This window comes from Ochotona princeps, chromosome 24 (genome assembly GCF_030435755.1).
Source record: "Ochotona princeps isolate mOchPri1 chromosome 24, mOchPri1.hap1, whole genome shotgun sequence".
NCBI lineage: Eukaryota > Metazoa > Chordata > Mammalia > Lagomorpha > Ochotonidae > Ochotona > Ochotona princeps.
In genome coordinates this window covers 7,326,870-7,347,773 of record NC_080855.1, presented here as the reverse complement: position 1 = coordinate 7,347,773, position 20,904 = coordinate 7,326,870, and the positions used below count along the sequence as shown (strand labels likewise).

General features: G+C 65.3%; 1 protein-coding gene across 1 annotated transcript; it reads right to left on the bottom strand.

Annotated features, from left to right (window-relative positions):
- Nucleotides 1-833: 833 nt before the first annotated feature.
- ADAP1 (ArfGAP with dual PH domains 1) lies at nt 834-20,904 on the bottom strand. Its single transcript, XM_058680438.1, has 11 exons — nt 20,588-20,904; nt 12,420-12,550; nt 8,547-8,638; nt 7,527-7,609; nt 3,651-3,763; nt 2,404-2,550; nt 1,777-1,860; nt 1,589-1,651; nt 1,418-1,489; nt 1,108-1,336; nt 834-1,035 (listed from the first exon to the last, which is right to left on the bottom strand). The coding sequence occupies exons 1-11, from the start codon at nt 20,667-20,669 to the stop codon at nt 1,007-1,009; spliced, it is 1,125 nt and encodes a 374-aa protein (XP_058536421.1). The 5' UTR covers nt 20,670-20,904; the 3' UTR covers nt 834-1,006.

Genomic DNA, 20,904 nt, shown 5'->3' with positions numbered 1-20,904 from the left:
CATGTGGGCCGGGACATGGGCAGCAGAGCGGCCAGCAGACTCGGAGACTGACAGGCCAGGGTGGAGGGAGAGGGGTGACCTGGCAGGGGCACCCCACAGGGCCACAGCACCTGCAGGATCGCACGCAGCTGGCAGGTGGAGGGTCTGCAGTGGGCCCGGGCACAGGTGGACAGATGGACATGGAGCCAGAAGACACCGCCTCGTGCCCCCAGACACCTCCAGAGTCTGTGCGGGTCAAGTGCCATTTATTGTGGGTTTGCACACTCAGAACCCCAACACAGGGTGGACAGGAGGGGCTGCCGTGGGCTCCCGCTGCCACCGCCACCTCGTAGGGGCCTCTCCCATCCCGAGCTAAGGTCGTGGCTGGCCACCGTGCACACGCCACATGCAGGCCCACACGTGTGTGTGCTCAACATACCCGGGGCAAGGTGGGGGGCTGGGGAGTAGCCAGGGCACCTGCAGGTGACACATCCACTGTGGCCTTAGCCACTGGCCTGCCAGCAGCCAGCAGGGAGGGCAAGCTGGGCGTGGGCGGGCACTGGCCACTGGTCAGCACCCACAAAAGCCAGGGCCACGGGGTTCTCAGAGTGCAGCGGCCGGGCAGCCCAACAAGGGCTGGCTGTGGGCCAGGGGCAAGGTGGGGGCCTCCAGCCAGCAGAGGGTCCCCAGGAGCTGTGCACACACCGCTCACTGCCCATGCAGCAGTACCCAATAAATAGTGGAGGAGGCATAGGCAAGGGGGCAGGGCGAGTGGCACAGTCCCTCGGGCCACAGGGTGTGTGTGCAGCAGCCAGCTGTCGAGTCCTGCTTGGAGGCAGAGAGCCTCTGGGGGGGTTGGTACTGAGGGCATGGGGCCCCTGGCCTGGGTGCCCAGTCAGCCCCAAGGCCAGTTCTGGTGGGGACGCAGCTCGGCCCGGGCTCGCCACGTGCACAGCCCCCACCCCCCATCGCAGCTACTGACAGCCACGTCACGTGTCCGGGGTCCCCGGGCGTCCAGCTGCCTCCGCTAGGGTTTATGCTTGAAGTGGGCTTCCACTGCAAATAGAATGGGTGTCAGGTGGCCCCCAGCTGCGTGCCCAGGAGGGGCCACGCCCGGCCGCCCCTCACCTGCATACTCCTGTGGCAGCATGGGCCTGGCCACCACTTTCTGGAACGCCTGCACCCACTCCCGCTGCTCGGCTTCCGTCTCACAGGTGAACAGAAACTTGCGGTCAGGCGTGACGATGGTGATGCCGTGTGGCCAGTGGTGGCCCTGGGTGGATGGCGGCAGCCCCTCCCGTACCGTGTAGCCACTCTCCTTGCTGCCAATGAAGACCTCCCCACGGGCGAAGGCGTCCTGCGACAGATGGCCCCTCTGGTCCCTGGCCGCCCACCCCACCCCACCCGCCCACGCCAGGAGCAGCCCCGGGCTCCTCACCAGGGGGTCCTTGAAGTACAGGAGCCTCCGGTCGTCCATGGTGAACCAGCGCTTCCGGAAGCCCTCGGTTTGCTGTGGGTCGGGGCGGCCATGAGGAGCTGGCCCTCGGCCCTGCTGGGCACAGGCTCGGGGGGCAGACCCCAGCACAGCCCGCGGCACCCCCACACCTACCTTGGGCCCCGTCTTCTCCATGTAGCCTTCCTTGAGGTAGTTCCTGGAGAGCTTCGGCACCAGCTGGGACACGAAAGGGGTCAGGGTGGAGCTGGAGCCCAGCTGCCCACATGGCCCCCGCCCCCTGGGACACACCCCACCTCCGGGGGCCCCTTGCCCCTGGGGGAGCCCCCAGGCCAGCCACTCACGTCTGCATCGCTGGCCCCCGGGAACGCCACCTGCAGGTAGTGGAAGCGGGCAGCTCGTAGCGCGTTGAACCAGTCCACGATCTCCTGGGAACAGAGGCAGAGGGCGTCGGCGGTGGGGAGAGCTGGGCCCCAGCCCCACGCAGCAAGTGCCCAAGGGCCAGTGTGGGCTGTGTGGCCGGGGGCCCTGGGCGGCGTCCTCTCCACATGTTGTGGCCACTCTGACGGAGGGCAGGCCCCTGTGTCTTCCTTTCCCAGACCCATGCTGCTGCCACGCCACTGACCAAGCCCGGCAGCACCCAGCAGCTGTCAGGCCAGTGGGGTCACCCACACAGTACCAGCGCAACCCCTGCTCGCAGGTCCCTACACACACTGTTCTGCCATGTCCACCCCTCGGAACACTGGCCCAGCGCCTGCCTCCCTGGCACACCAGGTCCTGGCCCTGCAGAGGGGGGTTCTGGACTGGTCCCCGAGGGCAGGATGGACAGACAAGCCAGGGGGACCAGGCCAGCTGCACCTTGAGGAGCGGGGGACCGTTCCAGGCCAGGGTCGCCGACTGCACCGGCCCTGGTGGCCATCTGGAAGCCCCAGCTCTTCCCAGGCCCCTCGGCCCCCTGGCTGGAGTCCCACCTTGCCGTCCTCGTGGTAAATGAAGATGTTGCGGGTACTGTTGTCCTTCAGGTGGGTGACCTGCAAGCCATGCGGGTGGCCAATCTTGGCTGGCTGGAAGGTGGCATTGAGGTGCTCAATCTTCATCACAGCCTTGGGCTCCTTGGCCTGTGAGCAGACGGGAGAGTGGGCTGAGCCACAGCCTGGCCCTGGGAGTGGGGGTGAGGGTCTCCCCCAGGGGCTACATCCTGCAGGAGGGGACTGTGCCCCCACACCCAACCCGTCAGCTGTCCCAGACACGGACCTGCGCCGGGCAACACAGTACCTCCCGGAGACCCCAGCCCTCCCGGCACGTTCACCCAATCCCCGGATAAGCAGAGGTGCCGTGGGCAGGAGTGGGGCTGCACCCACTGCCCAGGGCTGAGCTGGGTACGCCGACAGGGATGAGCTGGCTGAGGGGCAACACCTGGAAGGTGAGAGCCACCCAGGACCAGCATGGGAGTGTCCTCCTGTGTGTGCCTGAGGGCAGTGTTCTCATGGCTGCCCATCCTTGTGGGTCTGTGTCCCCCCACGCGGGGGGTCCATGGTCTGTGTTCCTGTGTCCCCCCCACGGGGGTCCGTGGTATGTGTTCTTGTGTCTGTGGTCTGTGTCCCCACGGGGGTTCTGTGGTCTGTTTCTGTATCTGTGGTCTGTGTCCCCCCCACGGGGGTCCGTGGTCTGTTCCTGTGTCTGTGGTCTGTGTCCCCCCCACGGGGGTCCGTGGTCTGTTCCTGTGTCTGTGGTCTGTGTCCCCCCATGGGGAGTCCGTGGTCTGTTCCTGTGTCTGTGGTCTGTGTCCCCACGGGGGTTCTGTGGTCTGTTTCTGTGTCTGTGGTCTGTGTCCCCCCCATGGGGGTCCGTGGTCTGTTCCTGTGTCTGTGGTCTGTGTCCCCCCATGGGGAGTCCGTGGTCTGTTCCTGTGTCTGTGGTCTGTGTCCCCATGGGGAGTCCGTGGTCTGTTCCTGTGTCTGTGGTCTGTGTTCCCCCACGGGGGTCCGTGGTCTGTCCATGTCCCCATGTCCGTGGTTTGTCCCCACAGACGAGCCCTCACCAGAGTGCCTGATAGTGTGTCCTACCCCTGGGCATGTCCTGCGGGGCTGGACCATCCACTCCCAGCTGTGTCCTGAGCTGACCTGCAGTGTGGCCATCTGCCTGGCAGTACCAGCTGGGAGGGGACCCCACCACTGGCCGCATGCAGCCCCCGCTGCCCTGCCTGGCACCTGCTCACATCATTTCTGTTGAAGTACTTGAGGGCCCCCTCACGCTCTGTCAGCACGAACTTCCGGCTCAGGAATTGCCCATTGTCCCGGCCACGCTTCCAGAGGAAGCCCTCCCGGTACCCTGTTGGGGGAGATGCAGCCATCAGGGGGTGGACATTCCAGGCAGGCAAGGCACCTCGCAGCCCCCCCACCCCCACCCTGTAAGCACAGGGGCCAGCCATGCCCCGCCCCCCCATGCACCCTCCCCCCCCCACACTCCTGGCCCATGATCCATGAGGAGCTGCAGCCTTGCCCAGCCAGGTGGCTGCCCATCCGGCTACCCAGCAAGCCAGGAAATGGGGGGCCCTGCCCCACACACCTGGGAGCCTGTTCAGGGAGGGCTGCACCCTAGCCTGTCCGAGCCACCTGCCTGGCGTGGGCACACACAGCACCCATCAGAGCAGCCCTTGCAGCCCTCTCACTGCCAGTCCAGTGGGCCAGGCCTGGTGGCCAGGGCCCCGAGCCGAGCAGGGAGAGCAGCCACAGTCCTTGTCCTGCCCCCTGGGGCTGCGCCACACTGGGTAGCACAGAGAGGATGGATGCTAACTGCCCCTGCCCGGAAGGCCTGGCTGCCCAAGGGACTCCCTCAGGAGGGCATCCTGTCACCCAGGCTCCCCCGGCTCAGGGGCAGAGGGGCTGCGTGGCCACCGGAACTGGGACAGTAGCGAGAGGTCTCTCAGGAACTTAGGGACCAGCCATGCCCCATGGGGCATTCGCTCTGACCCAGCTCCAGGAGCTGCCTCCCAGCACCCCCCGCCCCATTCCTTGTACTTCTGGTCAGACAGCCTCATGTCCACTGCACGTGCGGCCCCCATGGTCTCCCAGACACCAGCCAGTGGACATCTGGGCATGCCCAGTTCTCGGCCATCCTGAGGGGGGCCTAACAAGTCCCCTGCCCCCAGGTCCCACACCATGAATGCTGTGGAGCCAGGCCTGACCCCAGACTCTTCCCCAGCCACCCAGCTGGGGACCCTGTGGGAACTGCTGCCACACCCATTGTGCCCAGCAGGTGGCAGCAGCAGCCCAGAGGCCTGAAGCCAGCACAGGCTGAGGCCAGCACGGTCCCGGCCCAGTGCCTGGACCGCACGCAGCATCACCACGTGGCCCACGTCCAGCCTCCTTCCTGGGGACAAGGAGCCTGAGCCCAAGTTGAGACCTCATGACCGGCCCCAGCCAGTGTCCTCACTGGACGAGCCTCACTTGTGTCGTGGGGACACAGGCCCGTGGTCACCCCATGGAGTAGAGGCACACTCTCACGCCAACACCTGCCCCGCAGCCTCTCCTCCTGCCTCGGAGAGATGGCCATCTTTGTGTCCCCTCCAGTGGCTGCTCCCAGCGTGGCTAGGGACGTGGGGCAGCCGCCTTCCCATGGCCACCTGGGGAACGGCCAGCAACTTCCTCCAGGGTGAGACCCAGGTTGCCACATGGCCAAGAGGAAGCCAGAACTCACACAGGTGGCACAAGCCAGACCCCGACGGGCAGCTGGGCTGTATGGTAAAAAGGGCAGGTGTCTCAGAGGCTGGCAGCAACACGGACCACATGGGTGCACACAGCAATGGACTGCACAGACACGCACGGCAACACGGACCACACGGGTACACACAGTGAGGCTGGACCTGTTACGTGGCTGGGGTCGGGGGAGCCTCCTGGGGACAGGGCGGGGCTCCTGGGTCCCCCAGGAACACACTGGGGATAAAGGTTGGAATAGGTGGGAGCCCCGGGACATCCCAGCCTGGCATCATGGCAGGGGGGAATGCCAAGCCCCCGGGGAGGTGGGCGGCCCTGGCCTGGGACAGCGCAGGCATTGTCCTGGCGCCATGAAAGGCAGCCATTGAGGCATGGCCCAAGGCGGGCGCAGTACAGGGAGCCAGGAACAGCTGTCACCAGATGCCCCGAGAGCAGGGCCCCACCCACCGCACCCTGATACCTGGGGTGCCTCCCCCACAGCCCAGCCTGGACTGTGGGGCAGGACCTGAGCAAGCACTTGCTCTCTGGCCCGATGAGGCTGGGCAGGACACAGGATCCGGGCAGGACACAGGGGAACCCCATTGCCCAGCCCCACCCCTCCCAGCACAAGCCCAGCCCTTCCGGCCTGAACCAGTTTCAGATCAAGGAACGGTGTGGAAGCAGCACAAAGTCCACGGGTGGCACGCGGTCCACGGGTGGCCAGGCCCCCCGCCCGTGGCGTCCAGGGCCAGCGGCTGCACAGGTGGCTGGGGACCCTTGAGGACGGCCCCAGCACGCAGTGCCTGCGTGGCGACCGTGGAGCCCTGGGAACCCCAAAGCCGGCTCACCCCGGGGTGGGGGGCTGTCTGCACCAGCACTTCCTGTTTTGGGGGAGCTTCTGCATTTGTGCAGGAGGCAGGGCGGGGCTGTCCTCACACCCAGACAGGAAGTGACCCCAGGCATCCACGGGGGGCCCAGCATCCGGCTCCTCTCCTTCTACCCACTCCCGGGTATGGGCCGGGCAACGGCGGGGGGGCAGGCTGTACCCACACTGTCCAAGGTGGGAGTGGATGTGGCACTGGGAACAGGCTGAGAACCAGGCGTGACTGCCAGCAAAGGGCTTGGGGGACGCAGGGTGGGCCCTGGGAGAGGTCAGTACCCACAAGCCCCTGCTTGTCACGGGGTCAGCAAAGCAGGGTCATGGGCGACGCTGCAAGGGGCCAGTGCTCGGGGCTTCTCTCCCCGGAGTGGTGAGCAGACCCTAGGTCAAGGTGAGTGCCTGGCCCGGCAAGGGCGGCAGAGCCATCCAGGGTCCCATCCAGGGCCTAGAGACAGCCTGAGGGCTCCCCCAGCCCCGTCCCCTGCAGCCACACAGGCGGCTCCAGCCCCGCCAGGCCCTTAGCTGCCTCCCCAGTCCGTGGGGCCACAGAGCTGTCTCCTGCAGCCCTGGCCCACCTGACTAGTGGGCCGGACGCCAGCCCCAGCTGACATGCAGCTCGTGGCCCACAGAGGGCCGGGCAGTGCGGCAGGGGCCATCCACTCAACAGTGCCCTGTGCAGGCCAGGCCCGCCCGCTGTTCACACTCGCCCTGGGTGCCGTACCGAAGCCCGGCCAGGGATGGGTGGCACCCAGGGCAGACCTGGGCCGCCAGCACTGTGTGTCCTTCCGGCCTGACATGCCTGTGGGCCCAGCTGATGTCTCCAGCACACAAGGAGGGTGAGCCCACACATGCAGGCACAAAACAGAGCCGGACATCACAGGCCAAGCACCAAGGGACGCTGGGCCAGAGGCCAGCCCAGATGAGGCGGCCCAGATGTGTCCTCTGAGCCAGGTTTCATGCTGCTGCCACCAGAGGGCACAATTGTGACTCACACTGTCCCTCACTGTCCCCACACTGTCCTCACACTGTCCCCACCATCCTGACACTCCTTCTCATGGTGAGTGACAGTGCCCCCTGCAGGTGTGGCATCCCCTGCTGACCAGTTGGTCACTCCCTCCCACACAGGGCCATGTGTCCTTCCTGGTGGAGATGGCACTGGAGGTCGCATGACCGGTCCTTGGCCCTCCACCCGGGGCCTGGCTTCAGTTTCCAGGGCTGGGCGTTTCCTTGGCTTGGCTGGGGCAGGCCGGGTGGGCTCAGCCTGGACCCATACTGCTCTGGGCACCACTGCTTCCTGGTCCCCCCCAGGACTGAGATGGAGGGGCCCGGGCAGCTGCCTTGCTATGTCTCTGGGGGGTTGGCCATGGGGCCAGTGGGCACCTCCCTCTCCAAACCTGGCAAGCACAGCAAGAGAGGCACGCACTTCCCTGCGTGGCCGGGTGTGGCCAGAGGCCGGCCAGCCTGCTGCAGTCCCCCATGCACGGGCTCCCCACCGAGAGGTGCAGGGGCACACACTCACCCGCTGAATAGGGCTCCTGCTTCTCGGGCAGCATGAACTCCTGGCGCTCGTACTTGGCGCGGATCCACTGCTCTCGCAGGAGCCTGAGTGGACACGAGACGTCCAGGCTCGTCATGACACCGACGGAGAGGGCATCCCCACGGCCACGGCCACGGCTCCAGGCCGGGTCCCCACGCCGGTGCCAGGCAGCCCGGCACCTGGCCTTGGCAGGAATACACCTGCCCCGCTCCTCACACCCCTCCGCCCTGACCACCCATCCCCACACTGACAGAGCCCCGTCCAGCCTGACCCCTCAGGGCACAGGTGCACAAGGAACAACCCACGCCAGCCATCTGGGGAGTGAACCAGCAGGTGGGGGCACTCTCCTTCCCTTTCCATCTCTCAGGCTGTCGCACAAATGCTTAAAAACAAAATAAAACTCAGAAGACTAACAGGAAGGCTGCCCGTCAGCTCACTGAAGAGGAGGCCCTGGTCCTCCAGAGTTGGACAAAAGGGACACAGGCCATGGGCGCATCCAGGGGGCCCGAGGTGTCCACAGGCCATGGGAGCACCCAGGGCAGCTGTGGTAGGCCATGGCCTGGGTCATGAGGGTCCCCCCTTCCCCTCCAGGCCTGCGGCTCATGCCAGGCACCTCAGCACCCGGGGTAGCCCTGCCTGCTTCCCGTCTCAGTGGCCCCTGGCTGCTTGGTCCTGGGCAGGTGGGGCTGACAGACCCCGGCCCAGGGCAGGCAGAGCGGGGTGCGGGGCTCCTCAGTTCCGGGCCACTCTGGATCTGCCCGGAGCCTGTAGCCGGAGGACCACCCTGACCAAGTCCCCACAGCACTGCCTTCCCCACCCTGAGCAGGGAGATGGCCAGTTGTCTCCAAGGCCTTGGTCAGGGGCCCTGCTCCCTGCCCAGAAGCACTGGGGTGTGGCTGGGGCTGAGCTTTCCACCACCTGCACAGCAGCAGGCCCAGGAGGGACAACCAGGGAGGCCCGCCAAGGCCATGGGCAGGAGGCACCTGGCACAGCTGTACTCACGGGCAGTCAGTGCAGGTGGGCCGGTAGTAGAAAGATGGCACTTGGGCCTCAAACGTGGCTCTGGCGGCAGCGTTCCCGTGGGAGGCCAGGAACTGCGAGAGAGGGCGGCGCCCGGTCAGCCGCCCGGACACAGCTGCCTGGGCCGGGCCAGGGACCCAGCCCCCTTGTGAGGAGTGACTCCAACATCCCAACTCGACCCGAGGCCACTTCCTGCTCCCCCTTTCCCACAGTTCGGGAATTCACACTGCTCTGTTATCCACCAATCAGACGTAACCTGGCCTCTCACCTGCTAATCCAACCCCCATCCCTGCAGCCCCTGCCCCTAGTCCACCCACCCACCGTGGCTCGGATCACCACGGTCACCAGTCCCTGGGGCCCACCCACAGTCCCTCCCAGCCAATTCCCCAAGCCCCCACCTTCCAGGCTCACCTGGGGCTCCACGTGTGTCCCCTCCCCTTCTCCCCCGCCCCCCGTCCTCCATCTCGCCCCCTCCCCTGCCCTGGCAGCCCCCACCTGCCACCGTGGCGGGGGGGCTTTTTCCTTCTTCCTCTTGGCTCTCCCACCACCCCTTCCCACTGCTGCCCTGCTGAACGAATGACCTGCCGCGCACCTGGCTGCACCTGGGATTTGGGCTATTTCGGCTCGTGGTAAACTAACCATGAAACGAGGATTTGGCTGCAGGAAGTAGCTGCACATAAGAATATGAGATCTTCACTGTGTTTAAACCCTAACCCCCCATGGCCCAGGCTCGTGGCTGACTGTGGAGCCGGGGACCCCTAGCCCCCGTAGCCCAGGCCTGTGGCTTGTAGCTGACTGTGGAGCCGGGCCCCGGCCCCCGTGGCCCAGACAGAAGGGGCTTGTAGCTGACTGTGGAGCCGGGCCCCGGCCCCCGTGGCCCAGACAGAAGGGGCTTGTAGCTGGGGGCCCAGGGTTTCCTCAGAACTACGTTGAACTCTGCTCCCCCACATGTATGTGAACACATGTGCACGCTGACAATCACTCACACACGTATAGGCACAAGACACCACGGACACACAGCCGGGTACAAACACACACGAGGCTACAGGGAGGTCCCAGGTGCGGGCAGCCGGTCCACTGAGGGCCCAGCCATTGGGGCCTCCCCCCGAGCAGGTGCAAGCCCCCAAGCTTATGCAGGAGGGGTGAGGCCTCTGTGCCGCCTGACTGCTCCGGCCTCAGGCAAGGTGGGGGCTGGGGGGCAAGGCTCTTCCTGGAAATCGCCCTTCCACTGGACGCTCCGCCCCCTTCCCGGGGTGGGGTTCAACACCACGGTTCTCAATATCAATTTAGAACTACCAACTAACCACAGAGCAGCAGACAGCCGGCAGGAAGGTGTGAGCCAGGGCACGGGGGCGGGGGCGGCTTCTCTGCTGACAGTGAGTGAATGAGTGAGCGCGTGAGTGCACAGGACAGTGGGAGGGGCCTGATGTTCCCCCTGAAACAGCGACCCAGGGACCACCAGCACCCCACGTGGGTGCAGGCTCCAGTCCGGGCTGCTCCACTTGCCTTCCGGGGCCGCAGCGGAGATGAATCAAGGGCTTGGGAGAGCAAACCGCAGCTCTGGGCGCACACCCCCGACTCGGGGACCAAGGGCGAGGAAGGGGCTCAGCGGATGGTCCCGGGGGAGGGGCGCGAGGGGCCCAGGACCATGGTGGCTGACTTCCTGCCTGCTAGGCCACTGCTGGGAACAGGGTGGAGGGCCTCAAAGATCACCCGACACAGACCCATGGCAGTCCGCCACCAGCCGCGCCGGGGAGCACTGTGGCCTGGCCACACGGCAAAGTGTCACTCGGCCAGCGAGAGAGGGGCAGCGTCCGGCCTGCTCACAGGCTGGCCACAAGCCACAGCAGAGCCCCGGCACCTCCGGCTCTGTTTCTAAGAGTTACCAGTTTGAAAGGCAGAGTTAGGGAGAGAGACGGAGATGGAGAGACCTTCCATCCATCCGTGGGTTTGCTCCCCAGATGGCAGCAACAGCCAGGACTGGGCCAGGTCAGGCCAAGAGCCAGCAGCCCCATCCGAGTCTTCCGTGGGGGTGCAGAGGTCCATGCACTCGAGTCATCTCCCACTGCTTTCCAGCAGCATTAGGAGGGATGGAGGCCAGCGGGGACTAGAAGCAACTGCCCACCCGGGACCCAGTGAAGCAGCAGGCTGCTTGACCTGTTACACCACAGCGCCAGCCCCAGTCTCCTCCGGCTCACTGCCAACCCACCCCAGGGCTGGGCAGCTGCACCCACATGGGGCTCCCAGCTTCAGCCGGGCTCTGCCCCGTTCCTGGGGATGGGGGTGGGCCAGCTCTGCTGTGCCATGCTCGGTTCCTGTGAATAAATCATTGTTTTCTTTCAGAAGCTGCCCTGCCTGAGACTGGCTGCATTGCGGGTGAACTCTGACCTCGCCAGGAAAACCGGGCCTGAGCCAGGGGGCTGGGTGTGATGAGCTTGGGCTCCAGCAGGGCTGTGAGCACACATACGGCCCTCACATGGGCCACGGAACACCCCACTTCATGCGGGATGTGGACCTGCCAGGCGCTGGCTGCAGTCCAGCCAGTTAAGCCACTGCCCGGCACTTGGGCATCCCAGGCGAGCTGCCCCACTTCCCAGCCAGCATCCTGCTTGGGGCCTGCGAAGGCAGTAGAGGATAGCCCAGGTCCTGGGGCCCCCGGACCTGTGTGGGAGACCCGGAAGAGGCTCCTGGCCCCTGGCTGCAGGCTGGCTGGGCCCAGCCATTGTGGACGCTTGGGCAGTGAGCCAAAGGGTGCAAGATCAAGGTCTCTCTCTCTCTCTCTGTTCTTCTCTTTTTAAAGATTGATTTATTTTTATTGGAAAAGGAGAGTTACAGAGAGAAGGAGATACAGAGACAGATCTTCTGTCTGCCGGTTCACTCCGTAAGTGACCACGATGGGTGGAGATGAGCCAACCTGAGGCCAGGAGTCTGCGGCTTCCCACGCAGGTGCAGGGTCCCAAGGCTTTGGGCAGTCCTCGACTGCTTTCTCAGGACACAAGCAGGGAGCTGGATGGGAAGTGGGGTGTCTGGGACATGAACTGGCGCCCTTGTGGGACCATGGTACGTACAAGGCAGAGGGTTTGACCCCTGGGCCCCTGCACTGGCCCCTCACTTCCTTCCAAATATATCAATCAGCATTTGCAGGAACTCCAAAGACCCTGTGGACAGCAACCCTTGTTGGGGGCTTGGGGTCACACCCTCACCAGGCCATGGGACACGTGAGGGTTAGGGTCTCAGCACCCCCTGCCCCTGGCAGCCAGCACTGGGAGGAACACTGCCGAGCCAGGCTGGGGCCTGGAGTGGGCATCCCACAGACAGCGCTGGCAGTGGGAACAGACAGGAAGCGGAGAGGCCCCACTGGCCTAGATGGGCGGGATGACGCTGGCAGAGGAGGCTGCGCCTGCACACGGCCCCCCTGCCCGTGTGGCCCCACAGAGCCTGCAGGCATGAGCGCCCTCCCAGCCTCGGACACAGCCCCAGGAGCCCGCCCCACTGGCAGGGTACCTTGGGTTATGAGGCAAGGACATGGACAGCGGAGCTCTGCCTGGGCACGAGGCATGCGGTGCAGACACTTGGCTCACTCCCAGTCCCAGCAGCCTCCGTCCTGGCCTCGCCCCCAGGAACAACCTGGAGGGCCTGGGTTGCAGGACGCCTCACGCTGTCCACAGCACAGGGCCGCTGGGCTGGCAGGGGCGGGGGTGGGTGCCAGTGCCCAGGCCCCACCCACCCTGCCCCATCTCCCTGGCCCCGCCCACCACCCTGGCCCCGCCCCACCACCCAGGCCCCGCCCCATCGCCCCAGGCCCCGCCCCACCCACCCAGGCCCCGCCCCATATCCCCTGGCCCCGCCCCGTACCTCCACCTGCGAGTCCTCCCAGGCATCCAGCCGCACAGACTTGACCTTGCTGACCTGTGGGATGTTCCTGTGGATCCCGGAGCAGCTCAGGCAGATGAACACGCCCAGCGTGTAGGAGGCCCAGTCGGGGTCTGCAGGGAAAGCTCAGGTCTGAGGTCATGGACCCTCTGGGGCAGCCCTGAGCCCTCTCCCTGAACGAGCATGGACAGGACTGCACCATGCCCAGTGCACCCAGCAGGGCTCAGGAACATGGCTGACAGGGGGAGCCCATGGACGGGCGTCAGCACGGAACGTCCACTGTGCCCACGTGGAGGGAGCCCATGGACGGGCGTCAGCACGGAGCGTCCACTGTGCCCACGTGGAGGGAGCCCATGGACGGGGGTCAGCACGGAGCGTCCACTGTGCCCACGTGGAGGGAGCCCATGGACGGGGGCGTCAGCACGGAGTGTCCACTGCCCACGTGGAGGGAGCCCATGGATGGGGGTCAGCACAGAGCGTCCACTGTGCCCACGTGGAGGGAGCCCATGGACGGGGGTCAGCACGGAGAGTCCAGTGCGCACGTGTCTGACACCGCTCATGGCACAACTTGACTGAGGGGAACAAGGGGGTGTGGGCCTCAGGGTGTGGAGCGGCCAAGGCCCCCAAGAGAACACTCTGTTTGAGAGGGCTGAGTCATCGCGAAGCCGCTCTCGCCTCCACGCTGCGGCGAGCAACAGAAGCCAGCCGCCATCTGACGGCTCACGCTCCAGTGCCCACAAGGCCTGGGGCTGGGCAGGGCCAGGCTGCAGGCAGAAGCTGGGGACCCCCCCGGCTCCCTGCTGGCGGCAGGGACCCCAACTCCTCCTGTCCCCACTGCCTGGCCTGCTGTCCTGCAGGGGTCTCCCAGGGAGGCAGGTTGGCCGGCTGGGGGCCCCTCAGCCACTCTGCAGGAGGGTCAGGCTGAAGTGCCTGGGCCAGGCGTGGCCCCAGTGGGGAGGGCAGCCTGTGCGGCCCAGGCCACCGCCCAGCTGGGACCACAGACCCAGGGCAGGTCCCCATGCGAGTCTGCCCTGGCCGGCTGAAGCCCTGACTCCCAAGGCTCTCGGTGGACAAGCATGCCCTGCCTCCCCCACCTGCTCCCAGGCTGGTGGGGGCGCTGAGCGGGGTCTTGGGAGGAGAACCACAAGTTCACCTCCATGCTGCATCTTTCTGGAAATTTCCAGCAACGCTGGGAGGGCCTGGCAGGGGTGTGGCCTTGGTGGGCAGCGCCGTGCCCAGGCCACAGCTTCCTCCTGAGAGGAGCCAGCGACACCTGCAGGAAAGGGCCTCCCGCTCACACACATGTGGCCTGCCGGGGGCTGAGCAGGCCCTGGCCGTGCACAGGGCCCCGGGCTGAGGGTTGGTCCCGTCCTGCCTGGGGCCTGCCCACAGAGGATCTGGGCCCAGTGCCTGCCCCTCCCAACAGCAAGGTAAGGCATTGGGGGACACAGTGGTGGTAGCCCAAGTACCCGGGAGGCCCTGAGGGGTCCCAGCTCCTGGCTCTGGCCAGTCTAGCCCTGTCTGCTGTGGCCATCTGGAAGTGACCCAGGGCTTGAATGTACCATCTTTCTCCCTCTGTGTCATTCCTTCCAATAAATAAGTCTAAAAAGAAAAGATGATAATGGGCGCCGGTTCTAATCCCGGCAGCTCCACTTCCCATCCAGCTCCCTGCTTGTGGCCTGGGAAAGCAGTGGAGGACGGCCCAAAGCCTTGGGACCCTGCACCCGCGTGGGAGACCCAGAAGAAGTTCCTGGTTCCCGGCTTCGGATTGGCGCGTACCGGCCCGTTGCGGCTCACTTGGGGAGTGAATCATCGGACGGAAGATCTTCCTCTCTGTCTCTCCTCCTCTCTGTATATCTGGCTGTAATAAAATGAATAAATCTTTAAAAAAAAAAAAAGATGATCTAAATCTAAAATTTTTGGAAACAAAACCTGGGCCCAGCGTGGTAGCCTAGGGGCTAAAGTCCTTGCCATATGGGATCCCATATGGGCGCCGATTCATGTCCTGGCCACTCTGCTTCCCTCCAGCTCCCTGCTGGTGGTCTGGGAAAGCAGTGGAGGACAGCCCAAAGCCTTGGGACCCTGCACCCATGTGGGAGACCCAGAGGAAGCTCCTGGCTTCGAATCAGCCCAGCTCCGGCAGCTGTGGCCGCTTGGGGAGTAAACCAGCAGATGGGAGATCTTTCGATTGTATACCTGATTTTCCAATAAAAACAAATAAATCTTTAAAACAAAATAAAAACTGCAAGTCTCTCAGACGATGCTGGGGGAGGGAGGTACAGGTCCCCCCACCTGCAGACAGCCAATGGCGGGGCCTCCAGCAAGCGCGGGGAGACCCCCCTGGCACACACACACGGGCCAACGACACGGAGCCGGGCACCCCGACCCACGGGGCTCATGCCACAGAGATGAGATTAGTGTGACGCCAACAATTAGTCAACGGCAGCTACGTGTGAGAGAGAAGGAGACCACCTCCACGCACCCTGAAAACCACCCGTGCGTACTCAGCACGTGGGGACCCCCTCGCAAGCCGGCATCACACCTGCTGGGGACACTGCACCCCAGGGCCATGGGGGACCGGGTCAGGGGTGCTGCTGCCTTCTGACCCACCAGGACCAGCACAGGCTGGCAATGCGTGGACGTGCAGTGGCAGGCCAACTGGGGGCCCCGCAGAGCACACAGAGTCCACTGGGGATGGTGGAGCTTGGGACAAGCCAGAGGCAGCGGCTTGTTTAAAAGGCTCTTTCATTCATCCATTTGTTCCTAAGTCACAGAATTACGGAGAGGAACAGAGACCATCTGGGTCACTCCCAGATGGCTACAGCAAACAGGCCTGGGCCCAACCAGAGCCAGGAACCAGGACCCTGCGGGGCCTCCCCATGGAGCACTCCATCGTGCGGCCAGGACCCCGCGGGGCCTCCCCATGGAGCCCTCCACCATGCGGCCAGGACCCCCATGGAGCCCTCCACCGTGTGGCAGGAGTGTTTGGTGCAGAGCTGGGCCTCCTGCCTGGGTGAGGGTACAGACACCTGGGGGATGGGTTACCTCCCCCTCAGACAGGCTCTGCTGCTCACCACACAGGCCCCGACTCAACTCAGCCAGGAAACACCTTCAACCCACTCAGGGCTTGGGTCCAGCTGATGCAAGGCATCGGTGCCCACCCCAGGTCAGGCTGGGGGCAGCAGGTGGCCAGGGCCAATGAGGACTCAGCTCTGCAGGTCTTCTGCCCTCTGCCTGCCCCGCTGTCCCCCAGCAGCTCCTAGGCCTCAGGAGCTGACTCAGCCCCTCGTCATTTCCGGCAGCTGCCTGAGGCACCTGGGCAGGTGAGGCCCAGCCTGGGTGGGGACCAGTAGGGCAACAGGGCAGGTGTGTGCCCTGGGCAGGTGGGTGGGGCGGCCCTGCAGGGGCCAGGGGCCAGTTTCAGGAAGCCACATCTGGCCCCCGGAGACCGTGCTCCGCACCCCTTGCTCAGCCAAGCACACAGCCGTGGCGCAGCCGCTCCAGCATGGGCCTCATCCTGCTCATTCTCTCTCTGTGAGGGGGAGAGAGGGAAGGGAGGGGGCACAGAGAGAGGCCTTGCATTTGCTGGTTCATTTCCCAGTTGCCCACAGGAGCCAAGACTGGGCCAAGAACTCCGACGGGGAGGGGGGCGCCAGCTGTAAGCAGTCATGGTGGCCTCCCAGGGCACCCTAGCAGGAGCTAGGCCCAGCAGCCAGGCCCTGGGAGGAGAGGTGCGGGGCCCCATCCACCTCCAGAACCCCTCAGCATCCTAGGGGTCCCCTCTTCCTCTTCAACCCAGGCCTACCCTCACAACGGCAGGTGGCAGCCATGGACGGAGGATGGCCAACACCACTGCGTGACCCTCACCCTGGGTGGGAGCGGCCACTCTCCCCCCCACGCAGCCCGTCCAGCTGCTCCCCCACCAGCCTCTCCCTGCCCATCCCCTCCCCACGTATCTGTCATCAGGCCTGGACTTGGGCCCTCCGCCCCAGCACTGCCTCACGTGGAAGCTGCACCCCATTCTGCCCAGTGCCACCCACCTCACCAGACACCCCAAAGCTCTGCAAGTCCCCAGGCATCCCCACCCAGGGACCCCTCACGATACACTCCCTCCCTGGAAGCCTTGTTCTTTCAACACCCCCTCCCCGGCGTCAACCCTGCACCTCTGGCTCTCGGCCCCCGACGCCCCTGCCCCGGGCTGAGCCACATCATGCAGACTGAAGACAGTGGCAGTGGCCAGGCCACTCGGCTCCCACCCTGGACCACTGGCTCTGGTACATGCGTGTCCAGTGGCCAGCACGCCTCTGCCTGACCGCCCCTCACCACCGACATGGGCCTCTCTTGCTCTCTTGAGTCCCAGCACTGGGCTCCCCGCCCCACCTCTGTATCCCCCTGCACCCCAGAAAGCACCAGCCCCCACCCCCAAACTCAGCCCGAAGCCCACACGCCGTCCTCCCAACTCACTGTGGGGCTCTGCATGTCCTCCCTGAATGGAACAGCCCTTCCTGGCCACCGGCCCGTGGCTGCTCACCCTGGCCCTGCCCAGGCTGCCAGGGCAGCTGACCCACGCCCCCCACAGGCAGGCTCGGGGCACAGGCCCAGACCCCTGGTCCCTCCCTAGCCCTGAGCAGCCTCTGTGTCCAGCTGGAGCACAAAGCCAGGCAGGGAACCAGGAGGGGCTCCTCCCCATGGAGTTCCCAGTCCTCAGGCGCTCAGGGAGGACACAGGCAGCACCACCCACTGCTCTCGAGGGACAGGAGCCGCCATGGGCCCACTGATGGAGACCGCCCAGCCCTGAGCAGGTGGGGGCCCTGGTGCCCAAGACGGCAGATGACACTCAGGTCACATGGAACAAGCCGGACGCCGAGGACAAGCCCCGCTTGAGGCTGAGCGGGAGGGGTGGACGCCAGGCACGGCCTGGGGACGCGAGAGCCGGACGCTCACACGGCTCTCATTGTGCCCACTGACCGAAGCACCCAGAGCGGAGGTCGGGGCCGGGCCCCAGGGCTGGCCTCCTGTGCGTGCAGACCCTGGCAGGCAGCTGCCTCCCTCAGCTCCACCCCAGCAGGTAGGGGCTTTGTCTCTTACGCCAATAAAAACGCCTCAAAATACAGATTCTGAGAAAACTGGAAACGAGGGTCTCATTCGCTTTCCCCCGATCCTCACCCTAACTCTAATCTGTGGTCCACACGGGCATGCATCCTTCTCAACTTGTAAACATCACTAAAAATAAAACTTCAGGGCCCGGCGTGGTGGTGTAGCGGCTAAAGTCCTCGCCCTGAACGCGCCGGGATCCCAAATGGGCGCTGGTTCTAGTCCCGGCAGCTCCACTTCCCATCCAGCTCCCTGATTGTGGCCTGGGAAAGCAGTTGAGGACAGCCCAATGCTTTGGGACCCTGCACCCATGTGGGAGACCTGGAAGAGGCTCCTGGCTCCTGGCTCTGGATCGGCACAGCACCGGCCGTTGCGCTTACTTGGGGAGTGAATCATCGGACAGAAGATCTTCCTCACCGTCTCTCCTTCTCTCTGTATATCTGATTTTGAAATAAAAATAAATAAATCTTTAAACAGAAGGGAGGGAAAAAAATAAAACTTTAGGGCCTGGCACAGCGGCATAGCGGCTAAGGTCCTCGCCCTGAACATGCCAGGATCCCATATGGGCGCCGGTTCTAATCCCAACCACCCTGCTTCCCATCCAGCTCCCTGCCTGCGGCCTGGGAAAGCAGTCGAGGACGGCCCAAAGCCTTGGGACCCTGCACCCGCGTGGGAGACCCGGAGGAAGCTCCTGGCTCCTGGCTTCGGATCGGCTCAGCTTTGACCCTTGCGGCCACTTGGGGAGTGAGTCATCGGACGGAAGATCTTCCTCTCTGTCTCTCCTCCTCTCTGTACATCTGACTATGCAATAAAAAATAAACAAATCTTTAATAAATAAATAAATAAATAAAACTTTAATAATATAAAAAAACTAAAGACAGAGATTCTGGGGTTGGCGCCATAGCATACGGACTGCGTCTGCGCCACTCGCCGTCCAGCTCCTCGCTCATGGCCTGGGAAAGCAGTGGAGGACGGCCAAGTGCTTGGGCTCCTGTGCCCACGTGGGAGGCCTGGCAGAAGCTCCCGGCTTTGGATGGGCTCAGCTCTGGCCATGGCAGCCATTAGGGGAGTGAACCAGCAGGAGGAAGATATATTTTTTTAAGATTTATTTATTTTTATTGAAAAGAGAAGAGGAGAGACAGAAAGAAAGATTTTCCATCAGCTGATTCACTCCCCAAGAGGCCGCAACCACCGGTGCTGCGCTGATCCAAATCCAAAGCCAGGAACTTCCTTCCGGGTCTCCCACGTGGATGCAGGGTCCCAAGGCTTTGGGCCGTCCTCCTTTCCCAGGCCACAGGCAGGGAGCTGGATGGGAAGTGGAGCTGCCAGGACTAGAGCCGGTGCCCATATGGGATCCCGGCACGTCACGGTGAGGACCTTAACCACTATGCTATCGCACCAGGCCCAGGAAGATCTCTCTCTCTGTCTCTCTCTGTAAATCATCTGACCTGCCTTTCCAATACAAATAAGTAAGTCTTCCAAAATACACAGGCAAAAAACAACCCTGCCGGCTCCTTCCCAGGGCAGTGGCTGTGCCCAGCCTACCCTCAGCAGGCCCCCACCCGGGCCTTCTCCCTGGGCTTCCCTTCTTTGCCCGGCACTTCCAGCCGCCACACCATGGCACCCTGAAGCTTCAGCCAAACCCAGCCCGTGGGGCCCCACCAGCAGGGTGGCCACTGGCCCTGATGCCCGCTTACTCTGGAGCCCAATGATCACCCAGCCACGACCTGGGACACCAGGGAGACGGGCATGTCTCCTGCCTTCCAGCACCCCACAGGGGCGGCTGGCCAAGTGCACCCCACCAGGCCCCTGAGCAGTAACGGCTCCCTGGGCAGCTGTGAGCTGGGGGCACCCCCGGGCTCCACGCCCCAGCAGGCCTCAAGCACCCTGGCTCTCCTGGCCCTGTGGGGCTGATGGTCAGAGGGGCTTGGCGCCCCCTCAGCTTCCACACCTCCCTCTCCATGGCTGCTGGTCCGGGAGCCAAGACGCTGACGTCTTGCACAGATTCTGAACAGACAATGGCGGGGCCAACGCAGGAGGTGCTGGCCCAAGTTGCCGGTGGCTGCCCTGGACTCAGGCCAAGAGCTGGCAGGGGGCCTCCCAGGTGGGAAAGACCAGCGTGGGCACCCTCGGTGGCTCCCTGCCAGACGCAGCCCCCTGGCCTGGCCTGTGCGTGGGCCAGTGCCCACCCCTCTGCTCCCTCTCCTGGCACACGGACACCAGGTCTGGGAGAGGCAGCCACGAGTGTGGGCACAGCCAGCCCCGCTGCCAGGAACCGCGGCCGCCCACCCTCAGTGCCACCCACCAGGGATGCCTGCTGCTGCTGTGGCCCCTGCGTGGGGAGAGCCCCGTGAGGCCCCACCCTCCTGCTCTGTGGTGTTGGGGTTGTTCTGAGGGCTAGGATCCCAGGGGACCCTGCCCCGAGGGTGGCACGAGCAGGGTCCCTGCTGCACCTGCCAGCTGGGAGCAGGGTCAGGCTGGCCAGGGCACGCCGCTCCTTCCACTCCTACGCGGTGGCCATCAAGGGAGGGGCAGCCCTCAGGGGACTCCGGGCAGCAATCGCTGGGAACAAAGTCCGAGGCCAGGAAGCCGCAGGGCTGCCCCAGTCACACCTGCAGCAGGGCTGCCCGCCATGACGTCACCAGCAGGTGGCGGGGAGCAAGGTGGACCCCGCTCCCCCAACATGACGTCACCCGCAGGTGGCCGGGGAGCCAGGTGGCCCCCCGCAATCCCGCGCGCACACACACCCCACACCCTCCCAGGCCGGCCCCTCGGCCCCTGCCCCCACCCCATTTCCTCTTTCTTTGCGGAGCCCAAGGTTTCGCAAGCGGCGAGCGGCCCGCGGGTGACAGCGAGACACGCAGCCGGCGGTGGGGGATGGGAGGAGCCGGCGCGGGGCCAGCGCGGGGCAACGCCCGCTCCCGCAGGTGCAGCGGGTGGGCGCCGAGCCCGCGGCGGACCCGCCGGGCAGCGGGCGCTCCATCCCCGGGCAGCCCACGGCAACCTCCCCGGCCCCGGGCGCCGCCCGCACCCCCGCGCGCCGCGCCCGCACCTACCCGGGGCGCCGCAGTCCGCGCAGCGCTCGTTTCCCGGCCGCCGCAGCAGCTCCAGGACCGCCCGGCGCCGCTCCTTGGCCATGGCCGCGACCCCGCGCGCTCACAGCCGCCCCTGCGCCATGCCGGCGCCTCAGCCCGCGCGCGGGTTCCGCATTCCTGGCGCCCGCGGCTCCGCCGCCCGTGTCTCCGCGCGGCCGCCGAGCGTGTGCGGCGCGGGGCCCGGGCGCACGGCGCGCTCTGCCCGGCGCGGCCCGCGGGCGGCCCCCAGCGGCGCGGGCGGCTCTCCGCGGCGCACCAGGCTGCCGGGCGCGCCCACT